Source organism: Temnothorax americanus, unplaced genomic scaffold (genome assembly GCF_048541705.1).
Source record: "Temnothorax americanus isolate GAGA-0224 unplaced genomic scaffold, ASM4854170v1 Scaffold7, whole genome shotgun sequence".
NCBI classification, from domain to species: domain Eukaryota; kingdom Metazoa; phylum Arthropoda; class Insecta; order Hymenoptera; family Formicidae; genus Temnothorax; species Temnothorax americanus.
This window is the reverse complement of record NW_027509792.1, coordinates 6,494,403-6,515,436: the sequence shown is the minus strand read 5'-3', so window position 1 is coordinate 6,515,436 and position 21,034 is coordinate 6,494,403. Positions and strand designations below refer to the sequence as shown.

General features: G+C 41.2%; 1 protein-coding gene across 3 annotated transcripts; it reads left to right on the top strand.

Moving 5' to 3' along the window:
- The first annotated feature begins 354 nt into the window (after positions 1 to 354).
- Positions 355 to 20,380, top strand: LOC143906172 (uncharacterized). Of its 3 annotated transcripts, none has more exons than XM_077422032.1 (7): positions 355 to 1,134; positions 10,833 to 12,190; positions 12,616 to 12,779; positions 13,330 to 13,356; positions 16,015 to 16,251; positions 16,393 to 16,650; positions 16,771 to 20,380. In XM_077422032.1, exons 1-7 carry the CDS (start codon positions 1,047 to 1,049, stop codon positions 16,964 to 16,966), a joined length of 2,328 nt encoding a protein of 775 aa, XP_077278158.1. In that variant the 5' UTR covers positions 355 to 1,046; the 3' UTR covers positions 16,967 to 20,380. The 3 variants fall into 3 exon arrangements, with proteins under 3 accessions (XP_077278158.1, XP_077278159.1, XP_077278157.1); XM_077422031.1 differs by lacking the exon at positions 355 to 1,134 and adding an exon at positions 7,891 to 9,187; XM_077422033.1 differs by lacking the exons at positions 355 to 1,134; positions 13,330 to 13,356 and adding an exon at positions 7,888 to 9,187.
- The last annotated feature ends 654 nt before the right edge of the window (positions 20,381 to 21,034 follow it).

Here is a 21,034-nt window from a genome sequence, read left to right as displayed (position 1 = left end):
TTTCCGGCATGATCACGTGACCAAAAAACGGTCGCCGCTGTTCCGACATTTCATGGAAAATTCCCATTTCTGAGCTGGAAACCTCCCCCCCCCTTTTTGTGTGTATATATATATATATATATATATATGTACTCCCCACCCTTGGCGTGACCCCGCCACGCCATTCGTCGTTCGAAGCGCAAAACCCCACCACGTGACCGTCGGCGCCTATATACTTCCTCCCACTCCTTCCAAATTCTCGGCCCCCCACCACGCGGCGATGCGATACCGGATGTGCGGCAACGTCGCAACCGTTAAGTACATAAGATGAAATAGGGGGACTGAGGGGGGCTGGGGGGAGAGAGAGGGAACGAGAGGGGACGAGCGAGGGGGAAGAGGAGAGAGCATGAGAAAGAACTGGCAACGTGTGCCACATTCAAATCTGATCCCCGGTCCCGGTCGGCTTCTTAGCAAAACAGTAGAAAACGAGGAACGAGAGAATCGCGAGCGAGAGCGACGTGTTGCTTCGCGTGTGGTACGCCCGTAACTATGTGATATCGCACCCGGCGAGGAGACGCGAGACGCGTAGTGCGCATCATCAACAGCGACATCGGCGGTGACGGCGGTGTCGAGGCGCGGCGTGTGGTATGTGAACGTGTGAGACGCGCTTGGATGTGTTAGGATACGTTCGGACACGTTGAGACTTGTTTGTGGCGTCTCTCCGTCTACATTTTCTCTCTCTCTTTCTCTTTCTCTCTCGCTCTCTTAATGTCCCTCACTGTCCGTCTATTACACGAGCTTAGTAATACGGAGCATTCGAAGTAGTACTTAACAAGATACAAGGAGCGTGTCTCTACGTATAGTGTTCCCTCGCGCGTGCTGAGGGCGACGGGGGACCCTGGCGCGACAACGGCGGCTCCTTCTTCCGGTTCCTCCGTACGAATTTTCGCGCGCGTCCGAGCCCGCGCTCGTTTGCTCGTAACTATCCAATTTCATGTAAATGTCACGGGTGCGCGGTAGCGTGGTGGCCGTGTCGCGAACAAAGTTCCACACGACGACGTGGAATTATGTGCATGGATATCCAGTTTAACGAGAAGATGGGCGACAAGAGCATCGACGAAGACGTACAGATCATCGAGGCCCGCATATACAAAGGTAAGCTTTGAGGTTAGGTAGATGGCGACCGTAGCGGCGGCGGCGGCGACGGTGGTGGCGGCGGTGGCGGTGGCGGTGGCGACGACGCCGACGGCGGCAATGGCAATGGCGACGGTAATGGCGGTGCAGGATCGCGCGTATCTTTATCTCCTTCTCTCTTCCCTTTCCTCGCTCGCTCTTCACGCGGGATTTTACTGCCCTCGTTCTTCGTAGCGTATCTCTCCTTACAGTACGATCTCCTTCCACGACTGTATCGTACTGCTCTCGTTAACGCTGGTATACCCAAGAACCGTCCACCTTTTCCAAGACGTGGTTTTCGCCGGTTTTCGCGCGGTACCGGCGAAACGTGGCGGTCAACCGTTCGTCGGATGATGACAAATCAAACGTCTGTGTCGTAAGGATGGTCGAATCGGAATATGATGTGTTGATATAGCAGCTGGGCACAATCTGCTAGAAACCTATGCATAAATATTAACGAGGTGTCACAATTGATGGCGCTATTTAATGAACGTAAACATCTTTGGGAACGTAAACATACCTAAAAAAATTTGTAGTTTCTAATACATTATCCATTTTTTTTCATTCTCGCTGTATCATTTTTATTACTTTTACGTCAAATCGCGCACGTGCACACATACACATAACACACGTGTGCGTATGCATATTTTTGATCTTAGAAAACAGTTTTTAAAAAATTGCGAAAACGAAAGTCTCTTTTTTATAGAACATTTTACTTGGACAATTAAAAATTGATTTGTGACGTAAAGGCAAGTAACACGTCGCGTGTTGTCAATACCTACGAATCAGATAGTCTCTTCTCGATTATACGAATTCACGAGACGTTGATAACGCGAACACGACGTCTCCTCAGAGATATTAAAAATATCGTTGATATTAAAAATGAGGAGGGATTCTCTAGTGTTCGAATACTGAAAGTCGCTGATAATATAAACTTGTCCACGTAAGAACTGTCCATTAGTTTATCGCGATTATGGAAAGTGGTTAAAACGATGTCGCAGTATTTTTCACGCCGAATATTTATATCTTATCTTATGTTGTTTTACATTCTTCGGGGATACTCGACTTATCTAAATTATTTCGAGCTACGAATAATTGCATTCGGAAGTTCGGAACAAGATCGCGCATTCCGGTTTGCGAAATATCATTTCCAGAGAATCATTACGTACTTCAATATTGATATCACTATCCGTATCAAGTGAATGCATAAGCGATCATGCGAAAGCGATCAGCTGGCCGTTTATTTTCGTTTTTATTGAGACGATGCGTGAAAGACAACGTGTAATTACAATCTCTGATTGATCACATTGATTTCTATTTGCATTCGAGTCTATTGATTGATTCCCCACATCTGTTCCTAATCTGAACAAGTGTGTTTACCTCATTGTTATTGTTGCATAGTTTATCTTACTGATACGTGAATTAAAGTACTATTCAAATATTCCGGGCATTGTGTCAAAGGTACATTTAGGTTACATTTATCATTTAAGTGTTGTTACATTTATTTCAAGGCAATCTCTTTTCGATTTGGCGTACTGCAAACTATATTCAGATATCTTTTTCTCCAGGTTACTTACAAATTACATTATCTAATTAATTGGATAATGTATTATTAATTAAATGGTAGTAAAAACATTACAATATGTACTGTTTTATGTGTCTCTTGGATTTTGATTCTTAATAACTTATTTTAAGGAGAAATTTGCGTCGGACACTTGAATAGTTTCCTTAGTGCTCTTTTTGTCATTTTCCTCGTATCTCGGATATCATAAAATCTTATCCCTTTCAACTATTTTTTATTTTACGAATCTTACAAATTAAAAAATCGCAAGGACAGAGATCGAAGAGAACAGATCGAGGAGAAAGAGACCATCGTATTATCAATAATAATAAGTGAAACAAGATCGATATATTATACAATCAGAGAGAAAAACACCATTTTACGATCCGGACTCGATCTTGGTAGTCTAGTAATAATATTGTATGAATTATGTATACTTTTTTTTAATTCAGTAAACTATGCGCCGATTTTTTGTCAGCCCGTCACGGGAAGTGCGGATTCGAACTTTGGCCGAGGTGATATATTTTGCAATAAATTCTTTACAGTGATTTAATAAGGACGTTTATTAAGCATACAAATTTAAATCGATTATCGATTTAAATGTGTGGATTTACTTTTTCAACGAGGAGCTGCGTTTTAAAGACTGATAAAAAAATCGGTGCGCATTTTATTGAATTCGGGAAAAGTATACATAATTCATACAATGTTATTATTAGACTATGAAGATTGAGTCTGGAACGGCGTTTTTCTCTCTAAATTGACAGTCATACGATATTTTTTGTCAAAAACTGACAAAAGGTTAATATACACGCCATTTTTTTTTATTCGCGAGTTATCGGCAAAAAGTAACACGGCTACAGTTTCCCACGCTCTTCCTTCGTATTCTCCTAGCTCTGTGCTTTTTCTCGCTCAAAATCGAAAATGCAGCTGAAAGAGAATAGATTTGCCGGATATCGAGATTAAAGTAAATTCAGGCGGCTCTTTCGCAGAAATAAGAAACAGGAGAGTTCGATAATATAATAGTTTACAGCGGTGGGGAAAACATTTGGAATCAATATATTTGAAATCAAAGGATGGCAATTTTGAAGAAAGCTGCAGTTACCTATAGTTCTATTCTATAACTCTAATGACAGTATTGTTATCGTTATATTGTCGTAGCGCAGCTCTTTTATCATATAGAATACCTGCGCAACGGCAACATAACGATAACGACATTGTTATTAGACAGATTAGACGATTATTAGACAGAATTAGGGCTACTGGTAAGTTTGACCTAAAGGATGATGTCATGATTTATTTCAATCAATCCGTAAGATGATCTTTGACTGCATAGAGACGTTATCGCGTCGTTAAATGTAATTGTGATATTGGCAAAAAAGGATCTGGACTTCAGAAGAACTTTCTGAACTCCCCGAGAGAAGAAAAATATAAAAATCTTTAGATTGCATATTGTACCGGTATATATTTTACATACATGCACGCGTATTTCTTTATGTGTTTGTGCATCGGAATCGATGCATGAAAAAATTATATATATTTTTGGCACATTTTTCAAGTAAAGAATCTTACACACACACACACACACACACACGAAGTGGAACACTCTAGATTTTGGAATATTTTAGTTGAAATACTACGAAACTTGTTCCATATTAATAGTACGATGGTAGGCAGCGCGAGTATGGTGTTGCAGAGTGACATAAAAAAATATGGCGCGTTATCCTGGGGAATATGATTTCCTTTTTATATTTGTCATGTGGAGTAAAGCGCAGATTATCGTTTTTAAATTTCGCCTCCCGCGCTATTATTACGAAAGCATGAATTTTCCATACGTCGTACCGCTTGGCCGTTAAATCGTGTCGCGCAGCGCCTATGTCTCTTTATGTAATAATAATAATGCAAACATGCGTCGGGGACGCGCCGCGCTTATTTGTTGTAACCGCGCATCGTGTAATGTGGAGCTCGGGCTTGTGCTCGCCGCGAGCGCGCCTATGTTATCCATCAACCAGCTTGCTCGCGCGCGTATTGCACATATAACGCGCGCTATGTGTGCGTTATGTACCACCGAGCGAGAGTTGGGGGGACATGTGCGGCCCCGCGCGCCCGCGCGCGCGCACTGTACATAATGTATCCGCTCGTATGTACTACATAAGGAGCGAGGAGTGATGTAACAAAGGGGCAAACTTCGCCGAAGAGAGCCGAGCGTCGCCGAGGGCAAGCGCGCTTATGCCTCCTCGCGCAAGTCGCACGCGTGCTTTCGGTGCCGCGTAGGAGCGCGCGGAGCCGCATGAACCTCCTCGTCAGCTGCTACAACTGCACGGCGCCATATGCAATTTCGCGTGAGCTACGCGAAAAAAAAAGGAATTACGCGTGCGTAAGGGACGGAGAGACGAATGGTGGCGGTCGCGACATTCTGCGCCGGATCTTTTTCACTCCGGCCACGACCTCTTTGCTCCCTTTACGCTCTATTTTACTTATTCCGCGATCAGCCTCCCCCCCCTCCCGCGGGAGGAGAGAAACGGGAAAGCGACGCGAGCGGCGCGCGTGACCTTCATCTGGTCTCGCCAACTCTCTTTGTCGACCGCGACCAAGAAAATGCGTCTTATTAACGCGTTCGGTTGCGAAATTTGTCCGTCTTGTATTCGCGCGCGTACTAGGGTGCCCGCGTGTTACGTAACTATCGTTCGTCATGGTCATACTTTCGTAAGCTACAGGAAATAGGATGTGCCACTATCGCGCGGCGATAGAGGACCGGGGAATGCGCGTGAAAGAGCGAGCGAGAGAGCGGCGACACGGAAGGGAGATAGGGGAAGCCGGAGTTATAGCAGAACGCAGATAGATTGGAGGAGAATATATATTCGTTCCGCCGCCATATTGTCCTTTTAGTAATTCCCCTCCTACCCCGCTCGCCGCGCACCACCTATACGCTCGCCGATCTTTTCCCCCACTCTGTTTGTCCCCCACCTATCTTTACCCCCTCCCGAACCGAATATGCCTTTTGTTCGGCATAGCAACAGCAGCGTTAGAGGGCTACTATAAATAGATCGCTACGACTTTCCAGCGTTGCCAAAACGACTGGCCCAACGTGCTGCGCAGTAAAACTAGGTGCCATTAGAGCCACGTCGCAACGTGGCAACGTCGCAATGCTCGATGTGATATGACCTAATCAACCAAGAATTTCTAACGTATACTCCACAACTCGATCGTTTCTTACATAAGGGGTTTCTATAAAATGTAACAAACTCGATATGCGTGTGCGTTTAATAAATAATAAATGCTCTCGTATCTGAGTATCGCGCATTTGCCAAATTTTGGAAATTATTCGAGGATGGATTCGACGGGAGTCATTTATTTGGATGGTTGGGAAAATCGCGTATAATAACCTCTAATTTATACAATTACGCGTGGAATTGCGCGAACAAAGGAATTCGTTATAGTAATTTTTTTTTATTGCAAGTTTCTCAAGTATCGATCAAGCGACGTTGCTTTTCCGCGCGCGCGTTTCTATGTATTCGCCTATGTGGCTGAAAAGTGAGCCGAGAGAGGGAATGGGCGTGCCCCCGGAGCGCGAGAACCGGCAACGCCGCACTCGTAAATCATGATTAAAATAATAAGTATAATACATATGTAGTACATAGGCGGCCGACGGGTTTATATACGTAAGAACTGCGCAATGGCGCGAGCGGGAGCTAACGTCTGGCTGGGTTCTGCGCAACTTTGCTCCCACTTTCCCCTATGTGCTCCCCCACCGTCCTGGCGAAGCCCACGGGTGAGCACCAGGAGTTGATGGTGAGCGACGAATCAACCGCGGGCGTTGGAGAGGGGCGGAGGGGAGGGATGGAGGGAGGGACGGCGAGAAGGATGGGGGGAGTCGGAGGGCGATATCTGGAAACCATGGACTATATACCCCCGCGTTTACCAATCTTGGCACTTTGCCTGAAAGAGCATATCGACCGTGCGACGTTGTCACATCGTCCGCGCGATCTTACGCGCCAGTCCTGGCTACTCTTTGAGCGGTATGTACCTAGCTCCAGCAACCGGTCCATGCTACACGACGCGCCGCGATCCGAGATGGGCGGTCGTTCAAGTTTAGCTATCCACGCATCACGACGCTATTGCGCGTCCCTCCCTCTTCCCTCCCCTTCCCCTCTCTACCGTCTTCCCCTTATTTTCTCAGAAAATCTGAGGCCTCGTGATCAAAAGTGAAACGTTCGCGCGTCAAATGAACGGGGTCTTTTTTTTTAGGGTCAACATATGCCGAATGTTTAACACATTTACTTCAAAATTGGCGAAATCTCATTCAAATTTTTATCGAAGTAGAGCCAACGACATCCATGAAGTTAGAACTGAGTTAACTCTATAGTCGATTTCCAATATCCTGTCCAATAATCGCTTCTAATGATATATATACATAAAATTGTCATATATGTGCATGTAGGATTGTCTTGTCATTCTACTTTTCTAGTTTTTTCGTTTCTGCGTGCAAAAAACGAATTTTGCACAGCAACGATTTACTCGTGTATACGTTATACATTGTCGTTAAATTTTACTTCTTTGGTAGATCATATACAATACTGTACAATGATAGGTACACAAATACGATCGTGTACAGTTCTATTATTATAGGCTAATTATAATTTTAGGCATTAGAAAAAGATAAAAAGTAAATTAAACCGGGATTAAAGTTAATCCGCATTGGTAGAAATGTACATAAGTGGTCAACCAGCTGTATTTAATGACGATAGTGTCATTTATCGTAAAGAAAAAAATCTTTAAATTTTAAAACGAGGAATTCAGTCACGGAGATATATCTGTATGCGGTGTATGAGGATTATAGGGGAACATTTATTTACTGGTCACTCGAATCGTTGTCACAGAGTTCACATGCTAATTATCCAAGATTAATAGGACCCGCATGAGATTGACGAGATTCGGTCTCATTCCGCGCGTGCTTTCCCTGTTCCATATAAGGCATTCCGTCTCGCGAGTCTCACGATTTACGCGAAATCTATCGATCGCTCGGCTCTATGCGCATCCTTCACCGAGTGTGCTCGTTTTGAACCGCGTCCACGCGCCTCACGGGGCAACAGAAAAAAAAATAATGGAAAAAAGTCTCGGGTGAGCGTCCCGTAGGCATCCTGTACCCATTCCGCGTATACAGGGTGTCGCGGAATCGGCGCGTCACCGGCATCACTTCCGGCCATGGACCGGCCACTCATCGATCGGCATCGCGTCTCGCGGGTCGAGTATCACATCCGGAGTATTCGAGCCGACGGCACCGCTCGGCGAGGACGTCGCGCCGACTGTCACTGCCGACTGCCGCGTGCCCGAATCGCCGACCGCGAGAACTGAGAAAGGCTCGCGCGCTAATCCTGAGAATGCCGAGGCCAGTTTGAGTGTGGCCCGCCGAGGACGACACTGGCGAGAGTGCGGCGCGGCGCGGCGCGGCGCGGCGCGGTGTATCTAGCGCGGTATAGCGCGGTACACTCCGCGCAAAGAGTATGGAGTATCGCGCGAAACCGCTCCCGCGTAGACGTGTATACAGCGGGGGGCTAGGCCGCGGAGATGCCTAGTGTCTCCGCGGAGCCGCGAGCGGTCAGCTCGATCCGGCTGCGACGACATCGAGGCCTGAAATCGAGGTTTCGCACCGAAGACCGGGAACACGTTAGCGCGCGCACGCAATAGTATGGCGCTGTCCTCGTTCGAGAGTGTCGCGATTCTTGGGATAGCCCCGGCGGCTCGCGGAGCTACGCCCGGACGACGAGCGTGTACGTAGTCGGCGGTGGAGCGATACCGTCTACGTTATCCCGTTCTTCCCCTGTTTTACCCTCGACGTATCGAGCGCGGCAGTGGCGGTGGTGGTGGTGGTGGTGGCGGCGGTGGTGGTGGCGGCAGCAGCAGTTGGCGGCGGCGGCGGTGGTGGTATTGGTGATGATGATGATGAGGATCTTTCGCGCCACCTGGTATAATCGTGTCGGCGTACAAAGTGAAACGTCGTCGTCGTCGTCGTCCTCGTCGTCAAGGGAAAGCGTGAAAACTGCAAAAGTCAGCGCGAGCACCGACTAGGGGGGCAACTTTCCCGTGTGCCGATCGCATCGCGCGATCGTTCACAATTCCGCTGATACGTCATCCTCGTCTTCGTCCTCTTTCTCCCGCTCCTCCGCCCGTCGTGTAACATGGATCGCGCACGGTACCGTCGGCGGTGCTCGTAGGTGGACGGGCTGCTGGTGCTGGTGCTGCTGCTGCTGCATGCTGTAACCTCAACGGGAGGAAACACTGTGGCGTGTCGGAACGCCTCAGCTGTGCCGCGAGATGTGATTCCGCGCGACCTACCCAAAGGCGAACCCTCTCGAGCGTCGAGGATGAGGAACGGCTTCACCGACATACCGGTCGCGAGTGCCGACAGCAGCACGGACGCCATATGGCTCGAGAAAAGCAGTCCGTCGCGGATGGCACCCGAGCGAATGTCACTCAGTACGTCTCTCTCCCGTATATACGTTGCGGTCGTCGCGCGCGAGTCGCGACGAACTCGGGAATGTCGTACCGATTTCACGGCCGACGTCTCCGAGCTGTTGACAGCTCGGCGCGATCGGCACGCGGAGATCGTTTCGTTGTCGATGAGCAGAGAAGAAATGTCGCGCGTCCTTTCTGTTTCTATGTCCGCGGGATTGGAAAATTGAGCTAGCTGTCGCGATCGCGATCGCTCGTACCGATCTCCGATGTCATTCCGGAATCGTTGGGCGAGGAGGTTCACCGAGCGCGCGAATTGACGTTCGGCGGCGGCGAGTTGACGTTGTATGACATCTCGACGATGGAGCCTAGGAATGTTTACGTTTACCCCGTTTACATTTTACATGTCGCTAATCGCGTCAACGCGACGCAGCGCCGTATCATCGAGCGCGCGCGCGGGATCGATCGAGGATCCACGATCGAAACTCGCGTCACGTGCGCGACGATTTGGCTCTATCTACCTGCCCGCTTTGCCTTTTGACACTTCAACGCCTGGGCCGGCGTGTTTAGTTACGCAGCACGCCGAAAATTCTGGCTTATTTTGACGCGCCTCGAACGGGCTTAAAATGCGTCCGACGGATCGATTTAATCGGAGCGAAACTCGATGAATCCGCCTGCCCTTCGATTGCCGCGCGGCGAAAACACTAATCGGCTTGTACGAGGAAAAAATGGTTGCGCTAAAAAATATTGTTCTTTTTCGAACTCTCTGTCTTTTATCACCTGATTTGAATGTGCGCATGTATTGTGGAACTTTACGGAATGGATTCCGATCGGAATTGTTTAGTTATTTTCTAATTTCTATTGTGTTATCAGGGAATTAATTCCCAGGCAGCACACATGTCTAAAAGATGTCTAAGATGTATTTTAGACACGCATGTCTAAAAAATGCCTTAAAGATATCTTTGCGATATCTTTTAGACATGCGTGCTGTCTGGATTCGGAATAATTCAAATAGTCCGAATAATCCGAAAAGTTCTATAACACGTGCCCAGATTTGATTTCTAAATGCGCGTAGTTCTCGGTTGAGGTATACGTAAAAAGTTGATGATTACTGAATTTTACTAATTTTTATTATCTAATGATTGTGTATTACGATTAGTTTTATGTTAGTTGACGTAATAGTGCGGACTAAGCAACACAAAAAAAGTTATTTTTGTACTGGCGCGCGAGAAATCGGCCTACATACTAAATCGATTTAGAATTTATCGGATATATTTAAAGATGTTGTCGTATAACGATTGTTAAATTTATGTGATAAATAATCGGGAATAAGATTTAGATGGTCTATTATTCACGTTGATCGGTCGATTGAATGTAATATTTTATAAACAGCACAATCGCGTATGTGTTGACAGAATTTCTCTTACGCAATGTTTATTATTGTAATCAATTTTCTCGACTTTCAATATAATAAGCAACATTAGTTTTCTATGTACACATTAAATTTTTTTTTATTCCAAATGGTCTCTTCGAAAGTCTATTTATGTATATCTAACGTTATTCTGTCATTGCCACGTGGCAATAATTAGCAATGCATAATTAGAAACTAATTGTAAGCGTTAAAAACAACTTTCGAGAATACGAGGCTTATACGCTTTTCGTTTTTCAGATTTCGAGAAAGTCGTTAAGCAAGAACGTCCAGACGATGCGGAAATCCGTGAACTGGCTGCCAAAATGGTGGAAGCACACAAGGCGAAAATGCTGGCGAGCATGCCAGCGGTGCAACAGCAACAACAGAGGCAGCAGTGCCTCGTACCGCAGCCTAATCTACCCGGTATTCTTGGATACCTGAACAAACGGCCAACCGACGGGCAGTCCGCTCCAAAACCGCCGACGGGTAATTTGGAAAGTAAAGTGCCGACACCCGACGACGATAGTCAGAGAGGACGATTCGGTTGGACGAGCTTCGACGAATGTCACATACCTTATATATTTCGCTCCGGCGAAAAGTATTGCGCCGTACGCATCCTAGAGTCTAAGCTTCTCAACAAGTACCTGAGCTTTCTTCATTCGGACATCTACAGTTGCACATGTATAAGGAGTTACTACATCACGGAGGCCGAGAGCAAGTTGTTCAACGAGATCAACACCAGGCACTGCGAGAATCAGTTCGGAAGGGACGCGTTTACGTGCAAAGACCTGGTGGTGCGTCTCTCGGACGCCAAGGAGTTTTATACGTTTCTCGATGTGTGTTACACCAAACTGACCGCCGGTACCAATCCGAGTGTGACCGGCGGACGCAAGGCGGAGAAATGTGGTTTCATACGAATAAACAAAGAGTCCGTGGTACCTTACACGGTAAAGGACGGTCTACAGTATGTGCCGCTGTTTTATTTCGAGGGCGAGACGGAAAATCTCAAGCTGAAGGCGGAAAAGCTCGAGGGCTGGGATTTGTCCTACTTGAAGTTCTGCTGCAAGGTACAGGGTATACGTAACGAACTGTTCGCGAGTGAAACGTGTTCGGTGATTAGTCTGAGTGATATTAAGAGTTACTTTCCACCGGGTACCGGATTCGAGGACTACTGGCCGACCAAGGTTATGGACTCGCAGTTACTGGTGAACAGCAACGGCAGTGGTTCCGGCGGTGGATGGACGAAACAACCGCCTACACCGCCGGCGACCAAGCCTCCCCCCGTGCAGAGCGCGAGTAAAGTGGTACCACCTTTAAACGCTCGTGCCGCCGTACCGATGCCTAACATAATGCCGCGGGGAGCTGTCGTCAGCACGGCACCGCAGATGCCGCGAATAGGGCAGCCGAGACCCGTGTCGACAACGCATCCCGCGCATTCTTCCCCATCGGGACTTCCCGTCAGTAGATCGAGCATAGTGTCGCAGCCTATGATGAATAACGTTCAAGGTGTGGTGAACGGCTGGTCGGGTCTCGTCGGCGGTCAACCTACCTTTCAAACGTCACTCGGCTCTCAGGCTAGCATTATACGAGCGACTCTGAATAATGTGATGCACAACGTAAGCTAATCTTCTTGCATTACAAATTATAATATGCGATGCGAAGTCTTAACCCTTAATGTGCATACGTTTTTTCGGTACCTTCTAAGTGCATACGTGGGTATGTCGCGTCCAACGCTATTTTTCCCTACCTTAAAGTCTACATCTAAAAAAGTATTTAAAAAAATATATAAAAAAAAAATATTCATGAAACATCTGTCTGCATTGTAGACGATTATATATAGTCATTTTGATATATAAACATCGTTTATTTAATGTCTTCTGACAGGCTTGCAAGTTTTACATTTACGAGCAGATTCACTTTGGCTCGAACGCCGTAGACCCACGTATGCATCTTAAGGGTTAAATATAATTTTTTTGTTACAATTGTAGCTTTATGTTTTTATATCACATATCAGACCAAATGTACAACTTTTGATTTTCAGCAACAAATGACCGCTGCTCCCAAAACCTATCCTCAGCAGTCTAGAAGTAGAGCGAGTAGTAGTGGAGCAGCAGCTCAGTATCCTGTATACCCGACGACAACCATGCCAGGGGTTGTTCAAGCCCAACCACCGCCTCTTATACGAGCAACTGTTCACTCCAATCTGTAAGTGTCAATAGAGCTTTCTAAAACCTTTCTGATATAGCTCAGTATGTATACACGTGTTATAAGCTTACAAAGCTTGAAATAATTTCAAAAAATATCATTGTTTTTCTTTTATCAATAGTTTTCTTGGCAACAATGTATTCTTATACTGTACGCTTGCTTATGATAAAGCAAACCAATTAGCATAGATTGTACGTAATATCCAATTAAACGCACCTACTTATTTTGTATGTGTATGGCGTTTGTGCTGTTTGTGAAAATATAAAACTCATATATTGTGAAAGATAATTTTGGTTTTTAGAACAAAATAAGATTGATATTTCTTTTTAATCAAACAAACTAATCTGTGAAAGTAAAGTTGTGAGAGAAAGAATTTCCACTTTTCGTATACGGCACATTAAGCATGAAATATTAGAGCATTAGAGTCATGTGCTTATTCTAGCTTGAAACATTATGTTTACATACATAAAGCGTAATTATAATATATTTAGAGTATCTGCACCATAGCTTTCTGCATTTGTACATACAACCTATGATTTTTTTTGTATAGTTATCCCACCTATGGGAAGGATGACTGGTGAGTCCTTGTAACATATATTATCGTCATATAGATTATTATAAGAAATAAGATAGCATGCATAAATTTATATTTCTATATATGATAAATCATATAGATAAATTTAATATTAATATTTATAATTAATCTACATGACTTACATGACTGTCCTTAAAGCTTCTTTGCGTGATAAATACATTGATTTAGTTGTGAATCTACTGTCACGTCGTAATTTATTAATGTTACTTATGTTTGTCACATATAGTAGTCATATATTCAAAAATTTATAATGATTAATGTATGATTTATTATACTGTTGTCAATGTATAAACAGAATAGTCCTGTATGTGTCTAGGTATCCAGGTCAGAAATATTTGTTACTTGAAAAGCTCATTTTTACCTGAAAAGGTTTTTTTTCACCTGAAAAGGTGTGACCTTTCAGGACGGGTGGTCCTGTAAAGACCAGGCTTTTTATCTCAGAAACTCAAATTTTTAAATAATGCAATTTATATGAAACGTTATATAGGTTTTTGAGGTCATTAAGTTCAATTCTAATCTCAGATCTTCGACTCGTTAGAGCAGTGCACAACTTTCTGCGCTACGATCGCAGAATAATAGAAAAACTACTTTAACACTATTCATGTCATTAGCTCGAGTATACGAAACAAGTTAAACGTATCCCGTTCTGAGCAAATTTATTATTTCAAATTTTGTAATTATAAGGTTATATTCGAATTTAGCGAGCTCAAAAACCTATACAAAATGAGTTTCACGCAAATTGCATCACTATTTGAATATTGGGTCCGCCATATTAGATGTTAAAATTTTGGAATTGCAAGGCCAGGCTCGTAAAAAGTGGGACTCAAACTTTAAGAAAACTATAGTTTTAATATTTTATTCCTGTTATATATAGAAAGCCCCCATTCTGAGAGGGTTAATGATCTCTGGTAATATTCAGGTAAAGACCGAATGCTCATTATGCGAATGGGAAAAGTCTCGAACAATATTGTATCTTAAGAGGATAGTCGATGGTTTGAAAGGTCGTAAAGAAAGGTATTTTTCAGGTATTTTTTTGTAAACGAAAAAAAGCGAGCAAAAATGCTTTTTCTTCTACATTATATCCTGATCATTAAGAGTATCTGAAACGCAAAAACTAAAATTTTTTTTATTCGGGAGAAGTGTGGCTATCGTCTGAATTAGAAACAAACCAATATTTCATTCTGGATGGAAATTTCAATTCTGGCCGTTAAAAGGACGCAAAAATGCTGGCTTTTTTATTAAATAAAAATATTATAGCTTTTCTCAAACTTTCGTTAATATTTTATTTAAAAAAAAAAACCACTAATAAATGTATAATATTTATTCTAGTTCAGACAATAGTCACACTGAATAAGAAAATTTTTGGTTTTTGCGTTTCTGATGCCTAGAACAGCTACAACAGAATCATTTACACCGTCTGTCATTCACACCTTCTAGTGACCAGAATATAACATAGAAAAAAAAGAGCCTTTTTATTACTTAAAAAATAAAAATATATTCTTAAAATAAGGCTAAAAGAACATGCAAAATTTAATGTTATTTGCGCTTTCTTCGTTTCCATACAAAAAATTCCTGAAAAGTACCTTTTTTCCATAACCTTTCAAACCAGAATATCCCCTTATTAATTCTAACGTAAAATGATGTGCTATATAGAAATTATTTATCAGGATGTCTAGGTAAAAAATATTCCGAGTAGTATAAGTAAATTATCTGAGATGCAAGTAATGGATGAAATAAATGTTGACAGCATTATTATAAATCTATTTGTAAAACTGATTTTTTTATTGAATTGATTAATAAAATATGTTTATATAATATACAGTGTCCAATAATAGGTGTAACATCGCTTGTGGGGAGGTAGAGCGGGTTAAATTGTATAGAAAAGTTCTTTTTGTGATTTTCCTAATAATTAATAAGATATTAATTAATAAAGACCAGTATGCATCCGTGCGATTGTAAGCGCGCGACCGCAAAAGGCCGCCTAACGTTATGGCGATTACGGTTGCTACGCGTGCAGTAAGGCATTGCGAGGAGCGGGCTTCTAGCAACAGCCAATGATGCGTAATATTTATAATTGGGCTAACTTTTACTGTATGTTTTTTAATCGCACAGATGCACGCTCCCTCGCAGAGTTTTATTAATTAATTTTTTATTAATTATTGCGAAAATCGCAAAACGGTAGAGAACTTTTCTGTTTAGTTTAATCCGCTCTACCTACCTACGAGTGGTGTGTTACATCTATTATCAGACAACCTGTATACACGCACATAGAAGTTATTTTTATATATATTTTATTTTTTACTCTTACAAATTAATAATGCAAAAGAATGTATTCATTAAAAATTAAATTATATTTTGTTTCATTTGTAAAAGCATAAATATAACAATATGTAATTTTACTATGACTACATAAGTTTTATATTGTTTTTGTGCGATGTATTAAATATTTTATTAACTTATGTAAATTTATTTAAATGCAACAAAGATGCAACAAATAAACGTACACGCAGAACAGACATTCATATTTATTGCCGAAAAGGCTAGAGACTTTAACGACAGAATAAATAAATAAATGATAAATTTAGTAACAATTATTTTTAGAAATAGTGAAAAATAATAAAACTAATTTTTGTATTTCAGGGTGACCACCACGTATACAACACCTACGTTAGGTGTACCTAACGTCACAGCAACCACATATCCACAGATGCTTGGTTTAAGCGAACAAGTCCAAGCTTTAATGCCAGTACCTACATCAGCGCCAAATTTATTACATCCACAAAGGCATACACCATCTGTGCATAACACATCTCATGCAAAATACCCACCTCCTCTGATACCAGTCAATGGTAGCAGCGGCAGCAGCGGCAGTTCCAGGTACATATTCATTACTTATCATTATTTTAAGGGAAACAAATAAATAAATATGGGTTGAATGGAGGTTTTTTGTTTCAGCATTTATAAATGCGCTTGATTCAACTAACAAATAGCAGCGTTTACGTTTAAGTTATTTTTTAGGGATTCCCGAGGAAGGAAACCATTGATACCAATATCGGAACCACATATATCTTCTTGTCATGTACAACCATACCAAATACAAAAAGCGCTAATTGAAGAAAAGATGGTACCCTGTATTAATTTCAAACCTTACATCTATACTGAATTGTTGATGACACTTCCCGACTTTGTTTCCAATTTTTTTCCTGCCTGTGACATCGAAAGTTGTAGACAAGTCCTTACAGATGTGCTACATATAGACTTATATCAAGGAAATGGGTAAATATATAGATGAATAGGACAATGATGACTAATAGATAAATAAGATAGTGATGATACTTAGCTTGTCATATTCTATGAAATAATCCATTTATATATATATAAAATATAACTTTACAGACTACAAATGAAGATGTTAATGGAAGCAGGCAAATGTTCTTCGCATACAGAAGATCTACCTTTAATCCAAGTTAGGAGTATAATGAAATACATGCCACAATTCAAGTATATGTTCAATAGAGGAGATATGGTCATGCCTTCCCCAGCTCATTCGTCTGAAGAGCACCCATCCAAAAAGCGTCAACGTACCAGCTAGGATTGGCTACAGCCTTACTGGCCTACTTATGATTATTACCATTCGGCATTCTAAAGCCGATATCGATGGTCTCATCGATATTCCCGTCATCGTGTTTTGGAACGTCTTTAAGAGAGATAGGCGTATCTAAAACAAAAGATAATTCGCGTATGATGCGCGATAAAACGTACATTGACTGATGCTTCAAGTGTAAAGTGATAGTGGTGAGCTATTTCTTTCTCCAAAGTGTATCGAAGAGGACACGACTGTAAATAAAATTAAAACGTGTAAAATTAAAATATGGTTGACAATTCAGATCTGCTTTCTACGTAGAAAGATTTATTTCAACGGTCGACATTAGATATGAATAACTCTGTCAAATTTTTGTATCGACTCTTACTATCTCCTTGCATCTTTTATAACGAGCCAGATGTGTGTAAATAAAAAGTGTGCTTTATGCTCGGAAGAGGCGATACGTATACGATAGAATTGCTATCTTCTGCCAAATTATCATCGAATTTTTTTTCAGTGCGGTCCTTATTAGAATAAAGCGTCTTGATTATGCGTGTCTGTCGGTTGCCAAGATGCGAGCAGCAAGGATAGTGAACGTCGACACGAGAATCGGGTCGAAAGTTTTGATGCCGACCATTGATTTATTTTTATTTTTGAGAGACCTGTTACATAATATAAAGATCACACTATATTGTCGCAGGATAAAATAGACTTAAGATAAAAAATGATCTTATTTTCAAGTTAAATGTATTCCATCATTCCACACACATACATACTTCACATACGCGCGCGCGCATACATACACACACACACACACACACACACACACACACACACAAACAAACACGCGTGCAACATAACAAATATTTATTTCTACCTCTTTGCACAACGGTGAATACTATTCTTTTTGACTTCGCGCTCTATAATGTTTCTTGTTATATATTAGTATTTTGCGTATATGAAAAAAAGTGAAAGTTTTGTTTTAAAGTAAATTCGGAGAAAGAAAATGCTGTTATCCCATTTGTAAATGGGCATAACGTGCTATAGAGTTATTCATAATGAATAACCTATTTTGCATATTAAATGTATATCAATAAAAAAGCGAAAAATGGAAGTAAAGCTTCTTCAAGTTCCTAGCTATTATTAGTGCGCATCCTGATAACTAGCTACAAGCTAATTTAAAAGCGTTAGGCCATTCATTGCGATAATTTTGCGTGAGTTTTTGTACGATTTTCATAAAACTTGTTAAAAAGCGTTAAGGTAATTTATTGAACAGTTTTTGTTTCGAGTGTTTAAAAAGAAGTATATTGTACACAGAGGAATGTGGTGGACGTATCGAATGAAAATAAGGAAGTGGAACAAATGCCTACTTAATGTGAAAAGATGTCAGTGAGCAATATCTTATGGACTACGTCTTTAGAAGATACGAATAATGTACAAGATCTGACTTTGACAGAATTGACAAGAAAATGAAACTGACATTTACTTTTTACATTTCTTTTTAAATATAATTATGAATAGTATTTCGCAATATTGCTGCTGCATCTTTCTGATATTCGCATTGTAAACTTTTGCTTTAGGCAGCGAATTTTCCGAAATTTGTTACATAAAGGTATCTAAATTTAACAATTCTTAAGCCTCAATGAAGACCAGTATCTCGTGATGGGTTTAGATGAAAATTTACCAGTGGCCCTATTCTGTAACTTTTAACGACAGTTTCGTTATCGTTATATCGCACAGCTTTTTTTTTACCATATATAATATCTGCGCAACGCGAATATAACGATAACGAAACTGTCGTTAAGAGTTACAGAATCAGCTCCCGGGTCGGATAAAAAAGACAGCGTGTGATCGAAATAGGAGCATACAAAGTGCATAAAAGTGTACGACAAACAATATTTATTCATGCAAATGTGTTAATACGCATTGAGAATGGTAATCGATAAAGATCGTGATGAAAAAAGTGATGTAATCTAACAAAGGAAAGGCGGTTTTGCTTAAAGCGAAGGCCAGATTCAAATGTACAATTTGTGACGTCTCTAACCCACTTCACAGATACATTAAATTTATGTACGCATTTGAAAAATGTTCAACCTATGTAGAAAGCTATTCAAATATTTATATATGAATATAACACGAAAATGCGACAAAAAAGAAAAACATTCAAATGGTGAAAAGAAATCTGGTTGATATTTAAAGCCACGTTAAAATAGTCTTCCACACGAGCGATTCATATAAATACGTCACAAATCAAATTTTGTTCAGTTCAATAAATTTTCTCTAAATATCGACATTATATTAATGTGTCTTCGATAATTGTCATTTATTTCCATTTACAATAATAAAGAATGCAGGACGCGATAGCGGGCCTTCCAGGGCAGTGTATAAAATGCTATTTTATCTCTTCTCGATGGGACGGAGGATTAAAGAGTTATCGACCAGCTATATATAGGTATATGTATGTATGTATGTATGTATATACATATACATATATATATATATACTTTCGTCACTTACTAATTTTTAGTGTAAGAAAGCTCTAAAACAAGTGTACATGGCAAACAAGTGTATATAAAGAGATAATTATAACGACTGATTCACGTCGAACGTGGATCTTCCGCGTAAGGCAGATATTGTTTGGATATTCTGTCGTAGTGAATATAGTGTATTATTTATGAAGCGATATTTTGTGGTATTACGATTTGAAAGACACCTTGCATTGCGCTATCGAGAGACTTTGGACTGGTATATCTTACTGTTACAAACAAAAATGATACAAAAAAATGTAGAAGAAATCCGAGGATGGAGAAAAAAAGATGCCTGGCGATTTATTATTTAAATAAAAACATTTTTGAGAGCGGTGATATTATTTCATTTAATCGACGTTAAACGTCTAATTTTAGTTTTTACATTCTATATTCTGCGTTATGTACACAAACGGCCGATTTAGCGGATTTATTGTCCGAAATAGTACACTTTTTATTTTGCGTTTCGTTTTTTATTTCGTTCACGAGTACGTGTAATTATATCGAACAATGCTATAATTTGCGGAAGGATTTGCACATATGTATACGTGCGACGAAGGAAAGTATACGTCGACTTTACTTTGCGATTGTTTGCCGCGAACGGAAAAAAGCGTCTGTTGGAATTTTTTTCAGTTATTTCAATGGGAAACGCGTACCATTTTATTACTTCGTAAATCGTGTTGCGTGCGCGATTTTATTCCTCTCGAGGTAAACGCAAGAGATGGCTCCAGTCCAAGACGTATACTATCATTTTTAATATATTAGATTAGCACGTTTATTTGTTAACGTTTGTTAAAACTGTGTATTATACTTTATCACGCTATCATTTTGTACATATAGAGCGTAAGGAAAATAGGACTATTAGATATTTCAAAATAAATTCATGATACACAATCAATGGAAGCCAGTTATTTTTTTCGCGTCCTACGTCCTTTGTGCGCGCGCGCGCGCGCGCATTTTTTATTGCACATACGTTAAATTATACAGCATGTTTGATAATAGGTACAACACCGCTCGTGAAGAAGTAGAGCGGGTCAAACTAAATAGAAAAGTTCTGTATCATTTTGCGATTTTCTTAATAATTAGTGAGAAATTAAAATTAATTGATCTGCGGAATCAACGTGCATCCACGCGATTGTAAACACGCGGCGAGGCATTGGGAGGAACATGTTTCTAGCAACGGTAGCCAATGATAATAATGCTGGGTTGTCTTTTATCGTACGCTCATTCGTAGATCTTTATTAATTAATTTCTTATAAATAATTGTGAAAACGCAAATGAGAATTTTTCTTATTCGGCTCCATCTACCCACTAGTGCTGTACACCTATATAATAATCAGAAATCCTGTATAATTTATTATATGTTAATATATTTATAAATATAAATATAGATAGGTTCAATATATAAATTTCTTGAGTAGAAACTTAAAATTCCCGCGCTTCTCTTTCCCAAAGTTTGATCGATCGACTCTTTTGATTCTGTTTCGAGTTTTGATTTCTTCCCAGTCATTTTGATTCTTTTAAGGAACATAATTTAAGCAACGACGAACCG

What these genes read in the sequence shown, in the direction of transcription:
- LOC143906172 (XM_077422031.1), top strand. Translation starts at nt 9,076, where the DNA reads ATGAGGAACGGCTTCACCGACATACCGGTCGCGAGTGCCGACAGCAGC. An exon ending in TGAATAATGTGATGCACAAC is followed by an intron (nt 12,191 to 12,615) that starts GTAAGCTAATCT and finishes TTTGATTTTCAG; the next exon opens with CAACAAATGACCGCTGCTCC. An exon ending in GGCAGCAGCGGCAGTTCCAG is followed by an intron (nt 16,252 to 16,392) that starts GTACATATTCAT and finishes GTTATTTTTTAG; the next exon opens with GGATTCCCGAGGAAGGAAAC.